The 27,576-nt window shown below is 47.6% G+C and overlaps 2 protein-coding genes across 5 annotated transcripts; one reads left to right on the top strand and one right to left on the bottom strand.

The window, feature by feature from the left end:
• Window positions 1–3,360: 3,360 nt before the first annotated feature.
• TADA3 (transcriptional adaptor 3) lies at window positions 3,361–27,576 on the bottom strand. Of its 4 annotated transcripts, none has more exons than XM_081902929.1 (9): window positions 27,429–27,576; window positions 15,865–16,088; window positions 13,357–13,610; window positions 12,390–12,495; window positions 9,231–9,372; window positions 7,915–8,018; window positions 7,669–7,778; window positions 5,014–5,199; window positions 3,361–3,962 (listed from the first exon to the last, which is right to left on the bottom strand). In XM_081902929.1, exons 2-9 carry the CDS (start codon window positions 16,069–16,071, stop codon window positions 3,770–3,772), a joined length of 1,302 nt encoding a protein of 433 aa, XP_081759055.1. In that variant the 5' UTR covers window positions 16,072–16,088; window positions 27,429–27,576; the 3' UTR covers window positions 3,361–3,769. The 4 variants fall into 4 exon arrangements, with proteins under 4 accessions (XP_081759055.1, XP_081759058.1, XP_081759057.1 ...); XM_081902932.1 differs by having other exon boundaries at window positions 15,865–16,082; XM_081902931.1 differs by lacking the exon at window positions 27,429–27,576 and adding an exon at window positions 17,095–17,108.
• Window positions 17,455–25,525, top strand: ARPC4 (actin related protein 2/3 complex subunit 4). Its single transcript, XM_081903486.1, has 6 exons — window positions 17,455–17,635; window positions 17,974–18,092; window positions 22,292–22,403; window positions 22,496–22,591; window positions 23,756–23,926; window positions 24,629–25,525. The coding sequence occupies exons 1-6, from the start codon at window positions 17,633–17,635 to the stop codon at window positions 24,632–24,634; spliced, it is 507 nt and encodes a 168-aa protein (XP_081759612.1). The 5' UTR covers window positions 17,455–17,632; the 3' UTR covers window positions 24,635–25,525.

Below are 27,576 nucleotides of genomic sequence, written 5' to 3'. Positions count from 1 at the left end.
CATACTGAGCAGCAGGAATTGAACCATTGCTCCAAATGCACATGAAAACATTGTTTACAAGTCTCCGCTAGTTCTGAGCTTTTAGCTTTCCTGACACTGGCCCTACAGGCCAGGCTTTTCACCTGGTTACTTGGTTACCTGTCGTTCCTTACACTTCTCAAACGTGCTCTCTATTTCCAGCTCCTCATTAAGCTGCGGGGGCCACCCTGGCTTTCTTAGATGTCTCGCCATTCTTGCTCATTGGAATGGTTTGAGATTTTGCCTTTGGTAACTCCTCCTCCAGAAGATGCCGCCCAACTTTGACTCCTTTCCCTCTCAGTATATCTAGCTGTGGAATTTATTTATTGCATTTATATCTGCCTTTTACCTCTAAGGAGCTCAAGGTGGTGAACAACCCTGTTCTTACAACCCTGTGAAGTAGGCCCAAGATTTCCCAGTGATCTTCATGGCCAAGTGTGGATTTGAACCCTTGTCTCCCAGGTCCTAGTCTGACACTCTGACCACTACACCACATTGGCACACAAGTATTTTCCTGAACTTGTTAAAAAAAACAAAAAAACCCAGCTTTCCCGAAATCCAAGGTACAAATAGCTTTGGCTTTACACAAAATGACAAGTTCCATCATTACTTGCGGCCAATTTCCCCCCAAATTTCCTGCCACTCGCATCTCGTTGACTAACTCTTCGCTATTAAGTCTAACCCCCCCCCCCTAATTCATTCCTCCACCTTCTGGAAGAGGAGGTTTTTGTCAGCAAGGTCTGGCAGGAATTTGTTGGGCGATACCCTGATTAGCAGAGCTTGAAGCCTAGCAGATATCGGAGCAGTTGAAGTCAATTAAAGTCTTGCTTCCTTGAAACGTTTCTTTGTAATTTGTTTCACCATCCCCATTCTTTCCTTGGTTCAGTGGGCTGTGAAAGCCACAATGTGGCTTTTAGTTCTTTCTCTCGAATTTTTTTTTACCAGTTCCGCTTTACAGGCTACCCTGCTCATCTTTCCCTGTACACTTTAAAAAAAAACCAAAAACCTCCCCCTCTTTTCTGGTACATCAATACTTTTTGAATTAGTTATATCCTCCAGCTGATCTAATTTGATCAGGGAGTTGTCTCCACCAAGCTTCAGTTATACAGTGGTACCTAGGGTTACATATGCTTCAGGTTACATACGCTTCAGGTTACAGACTCCGCTAACCCAGAAATAGTGCTTCAGGTTAAGAACTTTGCTTCAGCATGAGAACAGAAATTGTGCTCCGGCGGCGCGGCAGCAGCAGGAGGCCCCATTAGCTAAAGTGGTGCTTCAGGTTAAGAACAGTTTCAGGTTAAGTACAGACCTCCGGAACGAATTAAGTACTTAACCCGAGGTACCACTGTACCTTCCCAGTAGTACTGACCTTTCCGTCCTAGGAGCCCGGGCTCACCTGCTTGTATTTCAAGAATACATCCAGAGCCTTGGCTGGCCTGCTCCAAAGTCTCCCGTGCTATTTTAGGATGGGGTTTTCTAGATCGCCATCAGCTTCTGTCAATTTCTCCTACAGCACTCAAATTTATCAGTAACATCCTCTTGGGTCCTATCCAAACCCTCGGGTCCTTGACAAAGTTTACACCCAAAACACACCAGCTGCTCTCGTAGTCATGGGTTTATTGACACTCTGGAAGAATTTCTAGTGAGGCACCATGTTGACACAAACTGGAAGAGACCGCAGCCTGTGAAGAACTCATTCGATCCTTTCCCAAATGCCAGACCTTCCTCCGGGCTTCTCCGCCACTGCCCTTTCCAGCCCCCAATACCATCTGTTCCCAGAGTCGCCTCACGTCACAGACCAATGAGGCTTGAAACCTCCTCTAGGCAGGCACAGCAGGAAGTGTTTGAAAGTTGCTGGTACGTGAAAGGAGTGGGGGGGGGGGGGAGAGAAAACAGGCCCCAAGTGCGTTTTTAAATACAGGCATTGTATGCTTAATTAAGACGGCCGTCAGCTGCCCATCAAACTTTCAGGAGGTAAAGTCAGCGGAGGTGGAAGAGGTCTGCAGATGCAGCTGGTGAGGTGTGTCCAAGAGGAAGCCCAAAGCCTTGCTTCAATCTCCTCCTACTGCTGTGTTAGAATTGTGCTATGCTGCCAGCCAGAGTTTGAGGCTCCCTTGCGCAGCGCTGAAATATGGCATGACTACAGCAAGGGTAAACACACACTTACAGCCAGTTGAGTAAAGCTGGGAGCAGGGCGCTAGGTCCTCAGCTTCCTGTCCCCCTCCCCTCCAGGCCAGTGGGGCCTGTCAATCACCTGTGAAACTTAGGCTCTTAGCAGGCAACAGAGGAAGAAAAGGCAGTGCTGGCCTTGCCTGATCTGTATGCCCTCTGAAGCCTGGCTAGATATTATGCAGTTGGCAGGGTTGAGAGTTCTCGACATGGGTTCAGCCAGGTCATCTCTGCTCTGCCCCCTCCCTTTCCCCCTCCCTGTGGATCTGAGAAGTCTGCCCTTAAGGCAGCTCCTGCTTGTTTCTCTTTCCCACAGGGGATGGGGAAAGAGAATCTGATGTTTTACTTCTTCCCTACTCGCTTTCTTAGGTTCTGGGCCTTTTCCCAGGATGTTGCCAGGGGAGCCAACACACAGGTCCGGAGAGAATGGAAGATGGCTCTCTATACCCAGCGGCTTTCCACAGTGGGTTCTAGCTGCTATTCCCATTAGTGATTTTCTTGTGCGGCTGGGATAGGTGCAGGCCCAGCCAAGGCCACTCCAGCCCCTCCCTCCTGCCCAAATGCCAAATCTCACCGGCCTGCAGGGAACGTACTGCCCTAGGGCCTCTTCCAATCAGCCCATGCATCGTAGAACCCAGGGGACCCCTTTACTCAATTCCCACACCAAGGCCAACCCCTCGGTAGGTACTTTAGACATTCAGAGAAAGGGGAAGCAGGGGGAGAAGGCATCACACCACCAGAGGAAGAGGCTGAGCAGGACAGAGAGCAGAGGAAAGCCGTCAGGGCTGCCTCTCAGGCTCACAAACACCCACAATCCCCCACAGCGCAGGGACCTTCACTATTTGTCACAGGCCAACGGGGAACAGTCCGGCTGAGACCCTACGGGAGTCAAGCAGCTCCCTCTACTGCTCAACGCCACGCACTTCAGGCACCTATTTACACCGCCTAGGGGTCAGGTATTCCAGTTTCTGAGCTTCACTGGCCACTTTAACTTGGGTCCGTCCCAGATTAGGGCACTGGAGTGTTGTGGCAAATTGTTCCCAGCTGAATGCCGCTCAGGCGCTTGGAGAATTCTGGCCGCCGCCTACGAGGTTTCGCCGTCTCTGCAGCCTCCGACGGTTCGTATGCAGCGTGGCGAAGGTGGGGCAGAAAATATGAAACAGAATCCGAAGCCATCCGCCTCCACAAGTTTAAACGCTGCAGACAAGAGTCCTGGAAGCGTCTGTGCGATGCTCAGACCCGACTCGTAGGTTCTGTCCCGTTCCCCGTCTCCAATGCGGCAAGCCGGCCCTGCCGATGTCCGAGGAGGAACTGCCAACTTTAGCAGCAATCGAGGCTCCCCCTGCCCCAGCTCAAATGCAGCGAGTGCTCCTAGCCACACGCAGGAAGGAAGGGTGGCAAGCAGGCCAAGTCCAGCCTGCCCAGGTCCCTGGCTGCAACAGGATGCTGGTAAGCTGAATGGAGGGAGCTGCTGCAGTCCATATTTGTCGCCTCCCTTAAAGCTGGGGCCTACACCGCGGTTCAAAATGGAGGCGCTTGGGCCAAGGGGCTCCCGGTTAACACTCCCCCGGGATGCGAGGGCTTAGCCATCAAGCAGTTTCAGGATGCTCTCGCGCTCCTTGAGGCTCTTCCAGGCCTGGTCTTTCTCCTTCTTCGTCGGGGTGCGCTTCTTCTGGCGGGCGGCCATGATCTTGCGGAAGGCGTCCATCACCTCGTTGTCAGCCATGCGCACCCGGTGGCGCAGCTCCTGTCTGTGCAGCTCCTCCTTGGCCAGCCTGCGAAAGGGTTACAAGGGGTTAGGGGGGTTGTGGGATCTGCGGGTTGCTTTTCAGCAACGGGAAGCAGCCCCCGAAGCAGATTTGCAACCAGAATATAACATGCTAATTAAAGAAAAAAACTTATTGATATTTGACACACAGCAGTATTTAAACACAGTCATACCTCATGTTACGTTTGCTTCAGATTAAGCATTTCCAGGTTGCGTCTCGTGGCGACCCAGTAGTACCAGAAAGGGTTACTTCTGGGTTTCGCCACTCGCGCATGCGCAGACGTTCAAAATAACGTCACACACATGCGCAGAAGTGGCAAATCGCGACCCGCGCAGACACGGGTTGTGTTCTGTTCACGTTGCGAACGGGGCTCCAGAACGGATCCTGTTCGCAACCAGAGGCATCACTGTAATCCGGTCACTGGTGCCATTCACATGCCCAGGAAAACAAAACCATGTTTGCCTGGGGCTGAAATGAGGGCAAATTTAATAAATAATAATAATAATAATAATAATAATAATAATAATAACAACAACAACAACAATAATAATAATAATAAATATTAATACAAGTTGCCACCAGGCAGGCGATCATCCCACAGACAGGAGGCTAAGGCAGGAAAGGCCTCTTTCTGACACCCTCCAAGTCTCCCCGGAAGGTGGCATGCAGAGAAGGGCGTCCGATGATCATCTGAGGGTCCGGACAAGCTCCTATGGGGAAAGGTGGTCCTTAATGTAAAGGGGCCTCAAACTGAATAAAACATGGGGAGGTTTCAACCACACCATGGAAACCCTAAGTCTGCGCTTCCATCTCTATCCAGCTCTGGTCCAGAACACCAAACCCAAGGAGGAGGCGGGCAATAAAAATGAAACACAAAACATCTGCATGGCCAAGAAGGCAAAGGGATGAGTCCATTAGATTCTCCACCCACATCTGTTTTTTTAAAAACGGTAAATTATTCTAACTGGTTTCAACCTTGCATTTTTACAACGTTGCCACCCACCCTGGGGGCTAGGGGTGAAGGATGGGCAAGAAATCATTATCCTCCTCTTCCCACCTGAGCAGCTCGACTTTCTTGGCTCGGTTGTGCGCGCTCAGGGCTTTGAGTTCAGCCTGCCTCTTCCGCAGCTCGGCCAGCACCTCGTCCTCCGAGTCCTCAGCAGGCCGGTCCTCCGACTCCAGTAGGCCTTGAGCAATCAGCTCTTCTTTGATGCGGCCTTCCAGAGACTTGGTGTGCGGCACGCTGCGAGAGGACACAAGAAGCAGTGCCACGGTGAGGGAAACCTCGGCACTCAGAGAGGTCTGGTGGCGGGGAGCAGAGCATAAGGTCCAGGCCAGTGTTTCCCAACATCTGGTCTCCAGCTTTTTCCAGACTACAATTCCAATGATCCATGGCCACTGGTCTTGCTACTTAGGGGTGATGGGAGTTGTAGTCCAAAAACAGCTGGAGACCCAAGGTTGGGAAACGCTGGTCTAGACCTAGGTGAGGAGCCTTCCCGTAAACTGGAACACCTGGCAAGCTTTGGCTGAGTCATTCGTTCTCAACCTCGGTTTCCCAAGAGCTATTCTCCCCTTTCATATAGTCAGAACTGATTGGCAATTTAAAGGTAAAGGGACCCCTGACCATTAGGTCCAGTCATGGCCAACTCTGGAGTTGTGGCGCTCATCTTGCTTTATTGGCCAAGGGAGCCGCCGTACAGCTTCCGGGCCATGTGGCCAGCATGACTAAGCCGCTTCTGGTGAACCAGAGCAGTGCACAGAAACGCCGTTTACCTTCCCACCGGAGCAGTACCTATTTATCTACCTGCACTTTGAGGTGCTTTTGAACTGCTAGGTTGGCAGGAGCAGGGACCAAGCAACGGGAGCTCACCCCGTCACGGGAATTCAAAGTCTCAACCTTCTGATTGGCAAGTCCTAGGCTCTGTGCGCCACCCGCGTCCCTCTATGGCAATTTAGCAGTATGCAAAATTAGCATCGTTTTGTAGTTTACGTTTTCACTGGGTTCCACTCATGCAGCAGATTTCCTCTTTGTCTCCTCTCCCCAATTCTGTTCCAGAGGGGCCCCAACCCACAGTTTTTGAGAGCATGCTGTGTATGTGTGTGTGTGCGCACGCAGTGAAGAAGAGGGGGAAGAGACAGTGTTGGATAAAGCCCATTGTGTTTCAAGGTTTGCATTGATATTATCATTTGTAAGCCATCTCAAGGTCACCTGTGACAGAAAAGGCTATACAAAAGTTGTAAAGAAAGGTGACACCAGTGGCTAGTCCTGGGCTGCTTTTGTGGGGGGGGGGGAATGGCACCGATAGCTTACCCAGAGTTACCCCACCACCTGGCAGTGCCACCTCTCCCACGAAGCTGTCACCAACATAGCTACTTTTGAGCTGAAAGGTTAATCTTTTTCTCTGTTTTTAAGTCCTGTTTTTTTACAAGCCTCTGAAGGCAAATAACTTGGACTGCTTGTGAGTTTTCACAGCTGCCCTTTTACGCAGCTAAGATTTGGAACCCATTTTTAGAGTTTGGTTGCTGTGATGGTATACAGTCACGATTTACAGTTTGGTTTAGTCAAACCTTGGTTGTCAAACGTAATCCGTTCTGGAAGACCATTCACCTTCCGAAGCGCTCAACAACCGAGGATCAAAGGGCGGTCAGCAAAGTCAATGGAGATAAAAGGGAAAAACTCCCTAGAAGCCATTTCCGAAAATAGTTTGAAAACCAGAGCAGTTACTTCCGAGTTTTTGGTGCTTGGGAGCCGAAATGTACAATAACGGAGGAATTCGGGAGCTGAGGTTTGACTATATTCAGAACTCCCCCAGCCTGCACCCCAAAAAGAGCCAATGAGGGAAAAGAAAGGGACCAGATTTCTAGAAGGCTGATTTAAAAGGAACAAGAATCTACTGCAATGCGCTCTACGTGGAGCTACCTTTGAAGGTGACTTGGAAACTGTAATTAATCCAGAATACGGCAGCTAGACTGGTGAATGGGAGTGGCCGCCGGGACCATATAACACTGGTCCTGAGAGAATAGCACTGGCTCCCAGTACGTTTCCGAGCACAATTCAAAGTGTTGGTGCTGACCTTTAAGGCCCTAAATGGCCTCAGTCCTGTATACCTGAAGAAGCATCTCCACCCCCATCGTTCAGCCCGGACACTGAGGCCCAGCTCTGAGGGCCTTCAGGTGGTTCCCTCCCTGTGAGAAGTACAGGGAACCAGGCAGAGGGCCTTCTCAGTAGTGGTACCTGCCCTGTGGAACGCCCTCCCATCAGATGTCAAGGAAATAAGCAACTACAGTGGTACCTTGGGTTACAGATGCTTCAGGTTACAGACTCCACTAACCCAGAAATAGTACCTCGGATTAAGAACTTTGCTTCAGGATGATATCAGAAATTGTGCTCTAGCGGCACGGCGGCAGCAGGAGGCCCCATTAGCTAAAGTGGTACCTCAGGTTAAGAACAGATTCAGGTTAAGAACGGACTTCTGGAACGAATTACCGTAAGTTCTTAACCGGAGGTACCACTGTATCTGACTTTTAAAATACATCTGAAGGCAGCCCTGTTTATGGAAGCTTTTAATGTTTAATGCTGTATTGTGTTTTTAACATTTGATTGGGAGCCACCCAGAGTGCCTGGGGAAACCCAGCCAGATAGGGGGGGATATAAATAATAAATTGTTATTACTTATTAATTATAATTATTATTATCCTACAAAGCGCTCACCTGAATGGCTTGTTTTGGCTGCGGGGGGAAGTGCTGGCCCCATCAGCTGCAGAGTCCTTGCCTGCTATCTCAGGAATAGGCGAGTCTTCGATGGGGGAGATTATGTTCTCCTACACAGAGAGAGGGAAGATGGGAGAGGTGAGGCTTACAGGGTCTTGGGCCTTCTGATGCCACCACCTCCTCTGCCCGAGAAATCAGGGCCTGCTGAAGCCAAAGGAGGGCCCAGTCTGGATTTTGTCCGCTTACTTCTACTAATGCCTGCAGAAGCCGCTGGGTCAGAGGTCCAAAGGGGCAGCCGTCCTCAGGCTGTTCATGCTGGGACTCAGACTTCTTCAGCAAAGCGTCGACATCTGGAAAGGGTGGGAACAAAGGAGCAGTTGAGTAGCAGGATAGGCTGGCTGGCTTGGGACCTTAGGCAAAAGCGGGAACCCCTAGGCAGAAGCCCAACCGCGTAGGAATGTTCTGTAGTGGGAAGAGTTTGGGCTTTCCCATAATAACCACACGGCCGTAGGGGAAACCAAACCCTTGGGTGCACCACGAGTCAATGAGAAGATCCTTATACCAACCTAGATGAGCAGTCCATCAAGCCAAGGGCCATCAAACCTTAAAGGCACTGCCAGCCTAGGGGAATAGCTCAGTTGGCTAGAGCGTGGTGCTGTTAATGCCAAGGTTGCAGGTTCAATCCCCATACGGGACAGCTGCCTATTCCTGCATTGCAGGGGATTGGACTAGATCAGGGTTTCCCAAACTTGGGTCTCCAGGTGTTTTCAAACTACAGTTCCCATCATCCCTAGCTAGCAGGGCCAGTGGTTAAGGATGATGGGAACTGCAGTCCAAAAGCAGCTGGTGGCCCAAGTTTGGGAAACTCTGGTCCCTTCAAACTCTACAGTTCTATGATTCTATCTGAAGACTTCCGCCCGAGAATCCGTAGTTAACCGAGAGTCACACCTGCAGGCTGATCTGCATAAAGGAAGGGTGAGGAAGATTTCAAGTGCTACATACAACAGTGGATCAATGGCCACATGGAGGGGTCAGGGCTGGCAATAATTGTAGTCAGGGCCTGAGTCCTCCCCTTCTCTCTCTCTCTCTCTCTCTCTCTTGCCCTCTCTCACTCACTCCTTGCCTCCCTGCCCACCAATATCCTGCCAACTTTCCCCTCCATCTATGACAGCAATCAATTGCACATTGCTTGCCTCTCCAACTGATTAGTGCCGGGAACAGTTGAGTGGTGCTACCGTGCCAACCGCAGCAGGAAGCGGGAGGCAAATGACGGGATCTCAGTGATCCTGCCATGTGCCTCCCACTCATCTGGCTGTCCGGGAATGGCGAAGAAGCCATGGGAGCCCTTCTCAGCTATTCCTAGGGCTAAGCAGCTCAGGTGCGGCAGGGAAAGAGACCTGCAGGGCAACACAAAATTTGACTCAGGGCTGCATGAAGCCCGCGGCATGTTGACACATAAAGGGTGTGCCGTCTTGGTGACATATAAAGCGTGGCCCATATTAGTGAGTTGCAAACTCCCCCAGAAAAGATGGCGCAAGATTCCGCAGAAGGCTCTCGGGTACCTTTAGTGTCCAGCTCTGTCAGGGGCCCCAAAATGCCTTTCTTCTTGTCAGCAGTAACGGCGGCTCGAGCCCCGTCCTTCTGCTCCTCCAGCATGTCTTCTTGGGCCCAGCGCTGGGAGTAATGCTTCCCCAGAGGTGGGATCTATAGGGGCAGAACAACCGTGCATTCACATTGTGCAATAACAGGGTGGAACGGCGAGTCTAACTCTGCCTCCGCTCATCAATGTCCAGATGTTTTGCTCCCTCCCTCCCCGGATGTAGCTCCACACAAATCCCACTGCCCTACCCTCTACCGTTTCCTCTTCCTGCCTGCTGGTAAAGGTAAAGGGACCCCTGACTATTAGGACCAGTCACAGATGACTCTGGGGTTGCGGCGCTCATCTCGCCTTAGTGGCCGAGGGAGCCGGCGTACAGCTTCCGGATCATGTGGCCAGCATGACTAAGCCGCTTCTGGTGAACCAGAGCAGCGCACGGAAACGCCGTTTACCTTCCCGCCGCAGCGGTACCTATTTATCTACTTGCACTTTGACGTGCTTTCAAACTGCTAGGTGGGCAGAAGCAGGGACCGAGCAACGGGAGCTCACCCCATGGCAGGGATTCGAACCGCCAACCTTCTGATCAGCAAGCCCAAGAGGCTCTGTGGTTTAGACCACAGCGCCACCCACATCCCTGGGTGCAGCTCCACACAAATCCCATTGCCCTACCCTCTGCCGTTTCCTCCTCCCGCTAGTCCTTGCCTCCATTTCACCATGTGCACTACCTTATTCCCTTCCCCAACAAACCTGCTCCATGCTGAACTCCATTGCGCCCCTCAATGTATCAGGCACCCACCCTTTTGTTGCTTTTAGTGATATCCCCATCACCTTTCGCTAGGCAACTGAAACAGGCATTGTAGCTAAATGCAGCGGTCAACAGGCAAAGAAGGGAAGAGGAGCACACAAACTGTCTGCTTGCCACCTGGGACAGTTATCCAGCACGCCCAATGGCAGGTGCAGCCCGCTGAGCAGGCAAAACCACGAAGGAGAACCATGTTAAGCAGGGCCAGAAGTAACACTGCCCGTGCTCAGATGAAATACTGATGCATGATGGATGCAGAGGAGAGCTCTTTCATCTTGCCAACGCCAGGTGTTACTGAGGGTATGTGTGAAGTTTTATCTCCATTTAGTAAGAGCTGCATGACCGTCTCCCTCAGGAAGTTGTGGGTTCTCCTTCAGTGGAAGTTTTTAAGCAGAGGTTGGAGGGCCATCTGTCTTGGATGCTTTAGCTGAGATTTCTGCACTGCAGAGGGTTGGACTAGGATGACCCTTGAGGTCCCTTCCACCTCTACAATTCTGCGATTCTGTGACTCTCTGAGGTTCATTATACACCTTTAGACACCAGGCAAAAACGTGCCTTTTTAACCAGGCCTTTGGTTGATCCGATTTACCTCCTATGCCCTTTAAAAATGTTTTTGGGGGTTTTTTGGGTGGGGGGAGCTATTAGGTTGTTGTTTTTATTTTTATTAGGTATTTTGTGGTTTTATATCTTGATTTTATTCTGTGAGCTGCCTTTAGACCCCCAGGTATAGGGCAGTAGACAAATTCAATAAATAATAATAATAATGATGATGATGATGATGACGACGATGTGACAGCTGTTGTTTAAGCTGGCTTTGGCATTTTATATAATCCCAGCTGTTGCATCTTTTTTTCTTCCAATCTTATGGCAGCAGGCCATGTTGAATTCTTGGGTACAAAGGACAGATAAAAGCTTTTCAAGGTAAAATATATAAATGACAAGAGAGGTGTTTCATGAAGCAGGGGAATGTCCAAGGTCAAGAGAGGGAATGTGAACAAGAGGCTGGTTGTGTTATCTGGGAAGCATCAACATGTGACCTTGCCACTAAAGATAACCAAGGTGGCTCATGGGGGGAATCTCCCTTCACTTTGGCACCCGCTGTCTCACATATCTGGCTGGTGTTAAGGCTATAAAAGTTCCACATCCAGCAATAGCCAAGTCTCAAAGATAAGAAGAGAGCTGCAGCAACTTCTCTCAATGAGAAAGACAGCGTGGTACAATAGTTAGAGGGTCCTGCTACAATCTGGGAGACCACGGTTCAAATCCCCACTCAGCCATATCAGATAATAGGTAAAGGTAAAGGGAGCCCTGACCATTATGTTAAGAGAAGCCAGCAGGAAAGATGGTCCTGATGTTTACATTACAAGAGGGGTTAGCCTGCAAGTACTGCTTTACAACAAACCCAGTAGGTAATAGGAAGGAAGCATTCAATCACAGGTTACCCAGTGCAGCCTGGGTTTGTCCCTGGCTCAACACAACAGCTCAATAAAAAGGGCTACTTAAAGAGAATGTTATGAAAATGACGTATAGATGATATTTAACACCAGCTAAATTGGCTAAAATGTACAAGACAATAACTAATGAGTGTTGGAAATGTAAAGAAAGGGAAGGTATCTTCTACCACATGTGGTGGACTTGTAAAGAAGTAATAATAATAATTTATTATTTATACCCCGCCCATCTGGCTGGGTTTCCCCAGCCACTTTGGGTGGCTTCCAACAAAATATTAAAATACAATAGTCTGTTAAACATTAAAAGCTTCCCTAAACAGGCTTTCTGGGAAATGGTATATAATAAGTTAAAGGAAATGTTTAAAAATACTTTTGTTAAAAAAAACCAGAAGCCTTTTTATTGGGTATAGTGGGTGAAGAGATACCAAGGGAAGAAATCCAAAACCAGCACAATCAAGTATTCCAAAAGGACTGGAGTAAATTTATACGATATCTGAAAGACTATTGTAAGCAACTAACATCACTAGTAGGGTTGTCTGACGACTTGTAATGAGAAACTTCCCACCTCTTTATATTTATTCATATTTTGAACCATTATGTAATGAGTGCAATAAGAATTGGAAAACGCAATGATATAAAGGTTAATTTTGAAAGCCATGTGGCTGGAGGGAAGAAAATTGATAGGCTTTAAAGAGCCTGTGCGGTAAAGTAGATAATGATAATGTGAATGTATATGATTAAATGGAAAATAAACTTTCAAATTATTTTAAAAAATAAATAAATAAAAAGGGCTACTTGGTGGACGTCAGAAAACTTGGCTGCGAAGGGGCAGGCAGGCTGAATGAAGTGTCTCCATCAAGTTCATTTATACCTTGTAGTGTTCTGCTTCGTCTTCAGGCGGCTTGAGGAGCTCTTCTAAGGTACGCACCTCCTCACTGGTGAGGTCAGCACAGTAGGGCTCCACCGAGGCCCAGAACCTGCAAACAAGACAGCAGGACACTAACACTGAGAAACATACACACATGTAGCTCAGGTACTTTGGCTGGCAGACAAGAGGAAAAGACAACCTGAATTCTTCAGTGGAGTACACTAAAGTACAGTGGTACCTTGGTTTGCAACCGTTTTGGATTACAACCACGTCAAACTCAGAAGTGTGTGTCCCTTTTTTTGGATTACAATCCATTTTTTTTATTATAAGCCCCTCCTTTTTTGGGAGGCCCCATTGGCAAAAGTGCACCTTGGGTTACAACTGGTTTTGGTTTACAACCGGACCTCCGCAACGGATTATGATTGTAAACCAAGGTACCACTGTAATATAAAACTGATTATCCAGCAATATTCCAACCATATCTTGTGGGGTTTTGTACGGAGATATGTAACGCAACTCATTCCCTTTGATCAGCATACAGCGGGCAAAACAATGGGTTACATCTTCAAACTGACCACTTACAAAAATACATTTTCATTGCTGCAGAGGCGTATCTGTTTCAAGAAGGTGCCTTCCCTGTATTCTTTTGGGCGCCTGCTAAAAACAGTCTTGTTTAAACAAGCCTACTCGGATGCTTATAAAGCTCATACAAATTTTAATTGGTTGCAGTATCTTAACTTTTTGTACGTTTTAAAGTATTATTGTAAACTTTTCTTGATTTTCTTGTTTCCTTTTTGTAAACCACTTTGAGTGTTTTGGGTTTCTTTGCAGTCCAGCAGGGTAACAAACAGTGTTTGTTTGTTTGTTTGTTTAGATAGATAGATAAATTCTCCCTTCAAGATATGCAGATTATATGTAACAAAGTATTTTTCATTATTACTGCTGCAGTGGAAATCCCTCTCCCACATACCTATTAGGTGCATCATTTTTAGGGATACGGGGCACATCAATTGGGTCATCTGGGAATTCGTACTCCTGGATTTTGGGCTGCAAGTTCTTGGATTTGGGCCGACCGGGACCCTGCCCTGTGCTGTGCCCTCCTTTCCCTTCCAGCTTCTGTTTCTTGGGTTTGCCATGTTTGACAGGAGTGCCCAACTCATGCTCTTTTTTTTCCAGCTTCAGAAACCTCCTGTCCCCTTTCTTGTCTTGCCAATCTGTCAGGATCTGGAAAAACGAAACAGCTGCTTTGTTAGTCCCTGTTAGAGAAAAAGGCGATATAGTCATTCATTCATTCAAGGGCTGCTAAGTCACTGCCCCAAAACGGCTCCCATCTCCTTGGCCCCAGTGACTCCTGCACTGCATTCTTCTTTTCATAGCACAGCTGAGCTGGGGAGGGGGGAATTCAGGGGCTGGAAGAGGTTTTGCCAGAAAAAGGTGGCTCCATCACTGGCAACACCATATGCTAGACAACATTTAGAGGGTAACAAGCACTTTTTCCTTGAAGTGCACTGTGCAAGATATAAGTATATATAAATCCATATTTAGAATCAGGGAATGTAGCAAGCATGTGAAAAAGACCTTCTAGATGCTGTCCAGTTTCTTTGCACCCATCTCCCACTTCTGCACATGTAGGAGTTGAATTGGGCAAACTAACTGTGCAAGTGGAAGAACTTCTGCTTGCACAAAAGAACTTGCCCTCCCTCTGCAGGCTTCCTTGGGCAGATTTTGGGGGGTTGCAGTGTACATCTGGGGATAATGTATGGGGCAAAGTCTATTGCAGGAGCAGAAGTCATTCCACTTTCCTGGATACAGCCCGAGGACTCTTGCAAGGCCTTCCCAATTTAGCTTCATCAGTTGCTATATTGCTACTGGTGGAAAGGGTGGAAGAGCCCACAAACAGAACCCGAGAACAAAATATCCTCGATACTGTCAGGAGCTCAGCCTACACTCGAGTAGGACCCTGGCAGAGACACATGCCTGACTGGCATGTTCTCTCACTCCTGGTCGATCGTTCGGGAGCTTGAAAAGCTTCCTTCTGCCCAAACATCATAGCAACCGATGGCATCCGACACCGGCACACTTAGGAATCCGCAGAGTTTGCGCAGTTGTGTAACAGACCTCAGCAACTCGGCATTTTGGCTAATCTACTTTATTTACATATAAACACACACGGAGCACTGCAACATGGTCTCTCTCTCTCTCTAGCATCAGACAGCAAAGAGAGAGGAAAAAAGGACAATAGTCCCACTTCACAGGACACAGTAACACAAACATCCTCATTCTGTGGAGTCAAAACATATACCATCATGTGATAGACAACAATCCCATGACTGCAATCATGGAGCAGGAATTCTAACAGACACTTGTGATTCCCAGCAAATGTTATTCAGAAGCATACAGCCTCTGACAGAAGAGGGAGAACATTTGCTTAATCCCCTTTTGAAACCATCTAAGTCAGTAGCTGTCATTACATCTTGCTGGAGCAAATTCTATAGCTTAACTATGTGCTATGTGAAGAACCACTTCCTTTTGTCTCTCCTGAAACATTCAGCTTCATTAGATGTCTCAGACTTTTAGTATCAGGAGAGAGAGAAATTTCTCTATTTGCTTTCTCCATGTATAATTTTCTATACCTCTCTCATGTCCCTCTTAACAAAAAAATCCCGAAACATTGTCACCTTTCTTGCTAGTGGAGTTGCTACAACACCCCTTGATAAATTAGGCTGCCCTTTTCTGAATGAGATAAAGGAGGGGTTTCCAACCTGCAGTCCACAGACCACCAGTGGACTGCAATCATCATTCAGGTGGTCTGCAACACATATGTGGATTTGTGGCTGAAAACAGGAGATGCCACAAGCGCTGTGTTAAATATTTGTATCGATTTTTAATTCTATTTTAACTGCTTATACTGTTTTATGATGGAACGCGGGTGGCGCTGTGGGTTAAACCACAGAGCCTAGGACTTGCCGATCAGAAGGTAGGTGGTTCGAATCCCCGCGATGGGGTGAGCTCCCGTTGCTCGGTCCCAGCTCCTGCCAACTTAGCAGTTTGAAAGCACGTCAACGTGCAAGTAGATAAATAGGTACTGCTCCGGTGGGAAGGTAAACGGCGTTTCCGTGTGCTGCTCTGGTTCACCAGAAGTGGCTTAGTCATGCTGGCCACATGACCAGCTGTACGCCGGCTCCCTTGGCCAAGAAAGCGAGATGAGCGCCGCAACCCCAGAGTCGGTCACGACTGGACCTAATGGTCAGGGGTCCCTTTACCTTTTACTGTTTTCATTCTATAAAAAACTGCATTCCAGATGAATGCAATTAAAAGATGCAATTACCAGTAAATCCAATTAAAAACTATTCAGCATCTAGCACAGCACATTAGAACTGCTACAGCAGGCAGCCCCTAAGCAATTTTCAAATGATCCACAAGGGGAAGAAGTTTGGGAACCACTCCCTTCTATGGAGCAGCTTGATTTCCATCTGACCTGGGTCTCAGTCTCCAGCACCCGAAGCCGACGGCTGGCAGAAGACAGCAGCGTTTCGAGCTCCAGCTGCAGGGTGTCGAGTTCTTCAATGCCGATGCCATCATCTTCCGAACGGGCCAGCACAGCTGTGTAGCGAGGGCACACCTTCAGGTGGTCCACGGACTTGAAATCGTGGAACTGAAGGGGACAGTCCTTTAGCTCAGACATGGTGCGGCTAGCTGGGTCTGCGAGAAGAGAAAGCGACATGAAGGAACGGAACAGCAACAAACGCAGGTGCCAAGAGGGAGGATCAAAACAAGCAGGGAGTAAAAGCAAAGCAAAATACAGTGGTACCTCGGGTTAAGTACTTAATTCGTTCCGGAGGTCCGTACTTAACCTGAAACTGTTCTTAACCTGAAGTGGCACTTTAGCTAATGGGGCCTCCTGCTGCCGGAGCACAATTTCTGTTCTCATCCTGAAGCATAGTTCTTAACCCAAGGTACTATTTCTAGGTTAGCAGAGTCTGTAACGTGAAGCGTATGTAACCCAAGGTAACACTGTACAAAAACCGATAACGGTTAACTGGCCAAGTGACACAGGTTAGCACAGAGAACTCTTACCCTATGGGTAACTGGAGACAGGAACTCACAACCAGGAAACCTGCATTGATGGAGACATGGTGACAGGTATAATCAGCCGGAAGGCAAGGAGCCACAGTGAGGGGCAAGTGTTGAAGGGATGGGAGCAAGCAGGTTGCAGGTGGAGGAAAAAGAGGAGAAGGAAAAAAAAGAACGAGAAGGCAAGGCTAGTCTACAGAACATCAGCAGGTGGGAAAGGGACCGCAGAATGGGCAGCGGGAGGGGAGACCCTCTGCAGGGTTAAGGCACAAACGTGCAAGGGAAGAAAAGCACAAAGCAATGAGGGTTTGGAAGGTGGGATGAGCAGCATTGGAAAAACGGACCCAATGTACAGGATGAAGAAACAGGTGATGAATGAGCGGGGGGGGAAGAGGCCAGGAGGGGGCGCTGGATGAAGGAGGGGGGAGATTGCTGGGGTAGCTTCCGGTTTCAGGGGCTCCTTCCGGGTTACACTCACCCAAGGCCCGCGCATGCGCACAGGGAAGGGGAGAAGCAGCGCCGCGGGCGGGGCGCCTTCGCGGCTGCAAGGAGGGGGAAGGCGAAGGCTATACTGTATAGATAGAGACCGAGCTCTCCCCCACAGGACTGCTTCCTCCTCCTCAGCTCCGCTCACTTCCTTCCTGGCCCCTCCTGTTGGCTGGACGCTCCCTCGGCCGCCCCGCCCCTATTGGCCGAGAGTCAAGTTCTACGAGGCTTTCATTTTTTTTCTTCCTTCCCCTCAGCCTCCTGCTATTGGCCCGTGTCCCCTCCGGCCACGCCCACAGCTCTCTCGTTCCCAAATATGGAGACGGGGAGGCTTCGGTCGTACCAACTGAGGAACAGGGGTGGGTCAGGAGGGACAGAGCGAAGAAAGCAAAGGATAAAAGGCAAACAGCGTCGGAAAAGAAGGCAACCGGCACTTTATTAGGAACGCCGACCGCACCTAACTCCAGAAACTCGGCGGGGGCGAAAGGAGCCGGTATTGAGCGCGCGCATCCACCTACCCACCCCCCTCTCCGCGAAAGATTTTGGAGCGATCCAGAAACGAGGATCTCTCTCTTTCTCCCCACCCCACCGCGCGCGCCGCCTCCGCGTCTTGGCGGGGGCCACTTCCGCTTCCGTTCCTGGGACCAAGACCCTCGGCTGTTGCCGCCGCCGCCGCCTTTGCTGCCATGGTGAGGGAGTTGGAGAGGGAGGTGGGCGGGCGAGGGGGTGACAAGGTGGGTCTGGCTGACAGGGGCAGCGCGAGGCCCTCCGAAAGGGGAAGGGGAGGAGGGTTGTCCGTTGGCGGTAACCGGTGAGGGCAGGCGCTCCCGGGGCCGGGGAGGGAGTTAAGGGGGCTCCGAAGGTAAGCTTGGCGCTGAGGGGAGACGCCTCGCCCAGGCCCGGCTGACAGGCCTCTTGCTGCCCGGAGGAGGAGGAGGGTGCGCGGTGACGTCACGGGCGGCGGTTTTAAAGGTGCGACGTTTATTTTGACGGGGGGGGGGGACCTGTCGAATCTCCTTCCTTTCAGACTGCCACCCTTCGCCCTTATCTCAATGCTGTGCGCGCTACCCTGCAGGCCGCCCTGTGCCTGGAGAACTTCTCGTCCCAGGTGGTGGAGCGGCACAACAAGCCGGAGGTGGAAGTCAGGTGGGTGTCTGTGGTTGTGGGCATTGGGGGCGGGGATGGGGCTGCATAATAAATAATAATAATAATAAAAATTCCTTCCAGTAGCACCTTAAAGACCAACTAAGTTAGTTCTTGGTATGAGCTTACGTGTGCATGCACACTTCTTCAAGGAATTTTTTTTGTTTTGACTATGGCAGACCAACACGGCTACCTATCTGTAATAATAATAATGTGCTTTATTTGGAGGGAGAGGAAAAGGTCTCCTTCGGCCTTGTCGGTACTCCCTGCTTTTTCTTTTCAGATGGCCATGAATTGGTGTCGATTGATGAATGGGTGTTGTTGTTTTTTTAAACCTATAAATACCGGGGATTAAAGCAATGTGCGTGAAGCGAAAGGGCGGCTGATGGAAACGGTCCTTCAAGGGCTCATTGCGGGAAGCAGAGGCAACAGATGCAGGCAAAAGGCTGGGGGATAAAAGCCGCATACGGAAGTGCGGAAACCGAGGAGGTGGAGTCGTGGGGGAATGAATGGAAGGGCCTGAAGGTTGCCATGGGGACTGAAAAGTTTCCACATTGCAATGCGCTCCAAAGTGAAATGATAGCTGTCAGGGTAGGTTGCTGGTGGAGAGATGGTGTGCATCTTAATTCTGCTACCTTTCTCTCGCCACCCATTGTTCAAGGTTTCCCATACCCTAAATACTTTTTTAAAAAAAGTGTGGTCTACATTGTAGTAATCTGTTTTGTCTGTTGTTACTTGAAATCCTAGCGTTTCAATGTGTTTTGCTGACTTGTAAGCCACCTTCTGAAGGGTATAGACCCTAAAAGATGGGGGGGGGGTCAAATAAATTAAAAAGGCTGCAATCCCATTTTTTTAAAAAAAACTTTTATTTGTGGAACATTTAAGGCTGCAGTGCTAACCTCATTTACTAGGGAGTAAGCACTACTGAATTAAGTAGAACTTATTTATGAGTAGTCCTCATGTGCACTGTTAATTGGTCAGCACAAAAGCTCTTCTTGGTTTTCCAGGGGCTTGCAATTTTAGATTCATTTTTTTGCTGTTTGTATTTTCTCCCAGCTGTCATGGCACTAGTGCCCTCTACCTTCTCATTTCTTGACTTCTGCTTATTATTCCCCTTCATCGTATCATATTTTTGTGACTACAATAACCTTCTTAATTTCCGTATCTGGCCATCCTGCTATGGATAGTGTTGATCAGTTGGTGATATTATATCTTTTGTTTTATTTTTGTCTTGTTCCTATTCTGCATGTTAACTGCCATGCCACTGCTTCATTCCATTCCACTGCTTCATTCCATAAGTGGACCATGGTGACTGCAGTTACATAAATTCAATCTTCTATATCTACTGTTCCTCATACTTTTTGAAATTGTGGATGGCCCATTTTTAATGTTCTCTAATTTCAGCACAGGGTTTGATTCAAAGAACTATGCATGGCATGCAGCATTCAGATATCTCCATTCCTTCTGCATCCTCTTGGGTGCTCTAACCAAGACTTCCCTAACCTCCTGAGTTATCTCTGAATAAGTAGCCACAGGCTTGTCTTGACTTCCTTTTTGTACTGTCTTGGGCGGGGAGCAAAAGAAAGATGGCCGTATGAAGAGCAGTAGCAAGGAAAGGAACATTTTGCCATCTCCCTGTAGTTCCTCAGCTGGAAAGTCTGGTTAGCAGCTGAGGGGAAACTGCAGCTGCTTAGATACTCATGGTAAACAGACAGTCCTTCCTGCCCTCTCACTTGAGGGTTTTCCTTGGCTAAGAGGGGGCCTCGCCCAGGAATCATTCTGGTAGAAATCAGTGGAGTAAATGCCACTCTACTGACTTGTATTAAGTATGGGAAAGAGGTGGCATGGCCACCAACGAGTGAGGCCTATGCTTGCTCTCTGCTTGCCTCCTCCTGCTGTTTATTCCCTCCCCACTGCCATAAAATCTATGTGAAAGTGTGTAAAGGGAGCCATCTAATTCTGAGCATTAAGAGTCCCTGCAGATATTTCCCTAGTCAAAATGTTACTGAATTATATGAGTACAGTAATCAGTTTAGAGAAATATTTGAACAAGGTCTTAGCTGTGAAACAAATGGATAATCTTAGATTTGCTCACAAGGCAAATATGACTAATGCATCATGGTTCATATGGGTCTGAAATGTACAGGTGTAAAATCAATACATTTTATTGTGCCTGTCTTGCAAGCTCCTGGTCCTCATTCTTATGTCCCTATCTTTAGAACAATTGTATTCTGTGTGTTGTATGTACGGTAGTTTACATCAGTACTCTGCAGAAAGGTACTGCGGTGGTGTCACCTTGCAGAAAGGTACTGCGGTGGTGTCACCTTGCAGAAAGGGGTTTGCATGGACTTGGTACAGATAGAGTAAGGAACCTTCACATTTCTAGACTATCTCTATGTCTTTGACTTCTAAGTTGACCTCTCTATCCTTTGAAGTCTAGACTGCTTAGACTGCATTCTCTTCAACTTCCATCTCATATTCCCCGTTCAAGATGAGAGGTCATCTTGGATCTATCCTCTGAGAACAAAAGAGCAAGCATGGCTGCCTTTGTGTTCTCTACAGTCTAGAATGATCACTTAATTTGGATAGAAGAGTTTCTCTAAGTTATGTATCGTATTTTTCGCTCTATAAGACGCACCAGACCACAAGACGCACCTAGTTTTTGGAGGAGGAAAACAAGAAAAAAAATATTCTGAATCTCAGAAGCCAAACCAGCAAGAGGGATCGCTGTGCAGTGAAAGCAGCAATCCCTCTTGCTGTTCTGGCTTCTGGGATAGCTGTGCAGCCTGCATTCGCTCCATAAGACACACACACATTTCCCCTTACTTTTTAAGAGGGAAAAAGTGAGTCCTATAGAGCAAAAAATACGGTAACTCCCGTAATAAATTATTTTATTGTTTTTACTCTACAAATACTTCTTGCATGTGTGGGATTGCAACAAGTAAGATCTACTTTCTAACTAGAATCACAAACTACACTCCACATACCAAATTTCAATAGGTGGGCTGTGGCAGTGAGTCTATACTGGATAAACAGGATTGATATGTGGTGACCCCTGTCCCAACGCTCTTGTCTGCTGGACTGCCCTTTTGCACTCTGAGTTAATGGATTTTTTGTCCCTTTTAGAAATACTGGGATGGCAGTTGAGTTTAGGTACATGGTTCTACTCTCCCACTGCTTCTTACTGAATCCAATATCTTCTGTGTGAGCTAAAGTGCAGTTACACAAGAGGAAGTGCTTGTGGTCTGACTAATGCCAGAAAGGCATTTGCCCACAACTGCCAGACTTGGACCTTCTTCGGTCTTCTGGCAGACTAGCTGCAGGAGCAAATTCTAGAGCTGCCTGGCTCATAGACATTGGATTGCTCACAAAATGAACAAGATGGTTTACTAGGTCAAAAGTCTCCCCAAAAGTTGGAAAGTGAATATGATGGAACTTGGAGAGGCACTTCTAATTATTTTTTGTGTAAAGAGTCTTAGCAACTCTCTCTGATTGTGCTCATTTGCATGTTCTACCTCAATTCCTCTGGTCAAGTAGTTGAAAGAATCCCTTGTACAGGGTCTTCAGGACAGTGATTGTCAGTGTACAGCCCCGCTCTGTATCTGGGATGTACCTTACCCAGAACACCTATCGCATGGCTGAGTTATCATATATCAGCTGCTGGTGGGACAGGCATCAGAGGGCAGATTGCAGCCAGCAGGCCATATATTATCTACATCTGCCAGGCAAAGGTATAAGCACTGGAAGCTAACTTAACACTGTTGTCTTGGTCCAAAGAAGAATTGTTTATATGATTTCTTACTCACCATGAAGTCCCAGGGCAGGTTACAACAGATTAAAGAGACAATGTTAAACATATTTAAAACAACTAACAATCATTACAATAGCGTGGACACTAAAAATGTGTCTCAGATGTCAAATGGCTTAGGGTAAAGAGGTGTGCCATCAGCATATGATGATAACAGTACAATTAGTGTGCCAGATGCACCTCTGGGGAGAAGGAATTCCACAACTTTAGGGCACCACCTCCTGAATTTTAAAAAGTGGTGAAAGCTTGCAGAGCTTGCATTTAGGAATACAAGTTCAATGGTTGGGGAGAGAAGAGAACATTGGATTGTGCTGTGGCTGGAATCCTTCCGAAGGAGAGACAAAATATGCCTTTCCGTGGTCCCTGACATAGATTTGTCTCTGTGGGTTTGCAGAAGCAGCAAGGAGTTACTGCTGCAGCCAGTGATCATCAGCAGGAATGAGAAAGAAAAGGTCCTAATTGAAGGGTCAATCAACTCTGTGCGAGTCAGCATTGCAGTGAAGCAGGTAAGCCAAGCATGGATGGGAGATGAGGGGTGGGGTGGTCATTGCAACCCAACCTGAAAAACGCTAACGGCTGTCCCTTTTCCCTTCCACAGGCTGATGAGATTGAGAAGATCCTGTGTCACAAATTTATGCGCTTCATGATGATGAGAGCAGAGAACTTCTTCATTTTGCGTCGGAAACCAGTTGAGGTAAGGAAACCTGACCCAGGGTCAGTGGCGTGGTACAAAGGGCTTTTTCTGTTGTCTCTTAGCCAAAGCAACAGCATGTGACACAGGCCATTTCTTTGACAGCTGTTGTAGCATATCCCACACCTCACTGCTCTCAGTAATGTGAAGCTCTCTCAGGAGATAAGATGTCTGACTGAGTGGCTTTTATTTTCAAGATGTTGCTTGACTGCCAACATCTTCCACAGTAGTACTAGCAGTGACAATGGCTAACAGTGAGCTTGCCCCTTGCAGCATTGGTGTGACTGAAAAAAGGGTGTGGTTTCAGCTCTGTGTTGAGCTTGGCCACTAGAGTCCAAATGACTGAGTTGATGTGAATACCAAAGCCTTGATTTGCATTTTCTTACAGGAGATATGCATGTGTGTGCTGCTATACACTGATGGATGTTAAAATGGTTGCCTCCATAATTGGTGTTGTAGTATTGGCGGACAACAGGGGTTAGGTCCATTACTCCAGTGTGGTCTGTGTGTTCTCCTGATTCTTCTCAGCTGTTCGATTTATTATCATAGAATCTCAGAATTGTAAAGTAGGAAGGGACCCCGAGGGCCATCGAGTCCAACCCTCTGCAATGCAAGAATCTCAACTGAAACATCCATGACAGATGACTATCCAACTTCTGCTTAAAATCATCTAATGAAGGAGAGTCCACCACCTTCCAAGAGTGTCCATTCCACTGTTGAATAGCTCTTAACTTCAGAAAGTTCTTCCTAATGTTTAGTTGGATTCTCCTTTCTTGTAATTTGAATCCATTGGCTTGATTCCTATCCTCCAGAGCAGGAGAAAACAAGCTTGTTCCATCTTCCAGGTGACAGCCGTTTAGATATTTGAAGATGGCTATCATATCTCCCCTCAGTGTCCTCTTATTCATGCTAAACATATGCAACTCCTTCAGCTGTTCCTCATAAGGCTTGGCTTTATTGACTGGGTGGTTAGTATAGATAGTTGTCACTGTTACATGTAGCCAAGCCCACTACATATATCTGCAAACTGTTTATGGAAGGGAGAAAAAAAAAGCAGGATAATTCCTTTCTCCTCATGCTGAGTTGGTGTCAGAGTGAGTAGGAGGTGTGATTGTTGAGTCTTTGCTTAATAGATGCTAATTACATGCTGCTTTCCTTTTATCCCAGGGCTATGACATTAGCTTCCTGATTACAAACTTCCATACAGAGCAGATGTACAAGCACAAGCTGGTGGACTTTGTCATTCATTTCATGGAGGAAATTGACAAGGAAATCAGCGAGATGAAGCTGTCCGTCAATGCCAGAGCTCGCATTGTGGCAGAGGAGTTCCTGAAGAATGTAAGGCTCTGTTAGGCAGAAGTTAAACAAAAATGGTATGCCAAAATTCACCAGTGGTTTGTGGGAGCTTGGTTGGTAAGTCATGTGACTGCCAGCGCCATCTGTAGAAGAGCAATGCCTTCTAAACAAAAAACAAGATGCACCAGGTTGGGAAAGGCTGCCTTAACGTCTTAGGATACCTGAGAACAAGAGTGCCTTGTCTTCTATATAACAGTGGTCACCTCAGTCATCGGAGAAGGTGCTTCTTACAGGGCCACATGACCCTGAGGTGACCTGGGGCCACTGGTTAGTAATATATTTTGTTTCTTTTTTGTATGTTGCTTTGAGATTTTTTTCGAATATAAAGAGATTTAAGAAATTTTCTAAATACAGTAAGTTTTCTCAGTAGTTCACAAACTTAAAATTAGAATGTTGTCAAAATTCTAAAATATCTGTACAATATGACATAGAAACCAGCTAAAATGCACTAACGGGCCCAGGGACATAAAGACTTCACTTAGCCCGGAAAACACCATAATTTAGGCACAAGGCGAGCCTTTTTGGGATAGGTATTCCACAGTAAGGGCACCAACACTGAAAATGCCCTTTTCTAGCCCGTGTATGTGAGTGTTAATAGTGTGTGCCTCTGAGAAGCTGTATTAATCAATTTGAGTAATGCAACTTTGAATTAATTGACTTCTCTTTCTCTCTTTCCCCCCACAGTTCTAGACTAAGGGCTGGAATCCACAGCTTGGCTTTCTCTTTCTCTCTGCACAGCCACCTTGCTGCGGCTTCAGAGAGGGCCACAGTTTGGGAGCGAGATGAGAAGCAGCCAGACCTGCGGGGGCTGTCCCAGCTAAATGTACACCATGCTCGCCAGCGTGCCCAGGGGAGGGGAGGGTGCTTTTTAAAATAATTTTGGAACAAAACTGTGCTTGTTTAAGACTGTGTCAACTTGATATCCTTTTCTTTTTTTTTAAATGACTGATACTTGCTGTTATTTGTCTACTTGAGTCTCTTAGCGGCCAAGGCCTTGTGGGGGGAAGGGATCGACTGTTCCAGCAGCCCTCAGAAAGAGTTGTTGCGGGAGTTCATCTCAGTGCTGTGCATGCAAAAAAAACCACCTCTGACAGATAACACACAAAAGCTGCCTTTCTCTATAAGGTTTGGCCCCAGTAAATGAGGCCTGAAGCATCTCTTTGGACAAACTGGCAGCCTGTCTAGGAATGTACAAGGGTACAAGGTGTGACCACCTTGGTCCACCTCCCAAACGGAATCATGAGTTTGCGGGCAAGCCAGGCGCTGAAGAGGGCAGTTCTCCCCTGTGCCAAGTCATTCCCATTCTCTAGAGAGATCGCCTCCCTGCAGCCCACTTTCCCGTACTCCCACAGCAATCAGAGCATTCTGAGCACAGCACTGCCTCCTGTTCATTCCCTTTCTATTCCCTTCCACATCTGTGCCAGAGGGAGCTGTGATGGGAGGGGCCAGGCCATGCGTCAGCAAAACGCGACGGAGCTGGAATCTGTAACTCTTGGTTCTTTTTGCTATGGCACTTGCTGTAACTTTCTTACTCTGGGACCTTCCCTATTAAAGCCTTTTTTTTCCTTCTTGCCTCCTGAAGTTAAGCGGTGGTTGCATGGTTTCTCTGTGGTGTGCGGAGTCTGGTTATGCTGCCTGGGAAGTACATGGAATTTCTTGTCATGTCCCAGCAACTAGGATTGACCAATGTTCTGTGTTTGCCCTAAAGCAGGCATAGGCAAACTCGGCCCTCCAGATGTTTTGGGACTACAACTCCCATGATCCCTAGTCAACGGCCAGTGGTCAGGGATGATGGGAATTGTAGTCCCAAAACATCTAGAGGGCCAGGTTTGCCTGTGCCTGCCCTAAAGGATGTTTTCAGAGTAGGTGCTCTTTCCTCACCTTAGTAGACTGTAGGCTACATTCTCCTAAGCCAAGGCAAACCAAATTACCATGCTCCCTAGAAAGAACATGCTCTATTACGTTATGAGGGTATCTCATTGCTTTGTAAAGAACAGCTAATCCTTCCTGAAGTGAAGATAATATTCTTGCTGGGTAGATTTGCTCCACCTTTTCTAAAGTTCATATGTACCTATTTTGAAAGGTTTTTATTTATTAGGTGTGTATATTGTAGGATGTGCACCCATGGTAGAGGTGGCTAACATATGGCCCTCCATACATTCTACTTACATTGAGCCGGACCATTGGTCCATCTACCACACTGCTGTCTATCTACACTGACTGGCGCCTGCTCTCCAAGGTTGGGGGCACAAGTCTCTCCCAGCCTTCCCTGGAGATGCCAGTGTTGAAGCTGGGACCTTCTGTATACAAAGTGTGTGCTCCATCACTGAGCTATGGCCCTTCCCCAGAGGTCCAGTCATTCCTAACATTGGTGCTGATGGGAGTTGGTTAGCTATTCCTTTCCTAAGCCACTGAGACAGTGTAGTGGGTATTGAAGGTTTTATAAAAGGAAGCAACAGTTTGCTGAAATATGACATTAAATCCTGCACTCAACACTGCCTATTCCTCTAGTAAAAGTTGGTAAAATATTCTCTGCCTCAAAGCGAAACATTAATGCCACTTCATTAATTGGCGAAAGGAGAAGAATAACTAAATTTCACACTTTCTCCTGTCCTTCCCCCTGCACCACCGCAATGTCTCCACTTTCTTTTTTTAGAAGTTGTAAAGGGCTGTTTTAAGCATTTCCCTTTTTCTTAAAGAGAACAACCATTGCTGGTTCCTCAAGCTCAGCTTCTGCCATTGTGGGCAAGAGCACTGTGGCCTATAAATGGATTTGTGGGCTGCTTCCTGTAGTGTGATTTGATGTTCTTGTGCAGCATAGCAAATCCTCATACTCTTTATGCAGTCACGCACACGCATTTGTCTACACCAAGACTCGGGGGGGGGGGGGAGTTGAAATGGTCCTGAAGCCGAGCAGCAAGAGAAGTAAAGCATCTGCTAACAGTGGCGAAGACTTGCAAGGCAAAAAGCGATCCAGCAGCTTGGCTATTGCACAGCAAGCACAAACACTGGAACCATATGAATGTGGGGAAGCAATAAATGCAGAAGACTGCATGGTTCTGAGGACAAAATGTACCGTATTTTTCGCTCTATAAAACGCACCAGACCACAAGATGCAGCTAGTTTTTGGAGGAGGAAAACAAGAAAAAAAATATTCTGAAACTCAGAAGCCAGAACAGCAAGAGGGATCGCTGTGCAGTGAAAGCAGCAATCCCTCTTGCTGTTCTGGCTTCTGGGATAGCTGCGCAGCCTGCATTCGCTCCATAAGACGCACACACATTTCCCCTTTTTAGGAGGGAAAAAGTGAGTCTTGTAGAGCAAAAAATACGGTATTTGCGGTGAGGGCTGTTGGTTGTTACCTACTGGAGCTGAAACCTAGATAAACCTGACTTGCTAAATCCAGTTTGTCATGTCAAAGAGACCTAAAGAGGCAGGTTTGTTGTCCCTTCTGAACATTGTAGCCAATGAACATGAAGCCCCTTACCTCATGCACCTGCCAAACTCATCTGTTCCTGTGTTGATAGTAGCACTCCACTGCTGAAGAATTCCTAGTTTAGCTAGCTTGTCTTTCAGAGACTAGTGGAAGGTTTTTCTTTCCTGCAGGTGATCCCCCTGGGATGGACAAAAAACAA

The sequence above is a fragment of the Podarcis melisellensis genome, assembly GCF_964234715.1.
Source record: "Podarcis melisellensis genome assembly, chromosome: 2".
Lineage (NCBI taxonomy): Eukaryota > Metazoa > Chordata > Lepidosauria > Squamata > Lacertidae > Podarcis > Podarcis melisellensis.
This window is presented reverse-complemented; position numbering and strand designations above follow the sequence as displayed.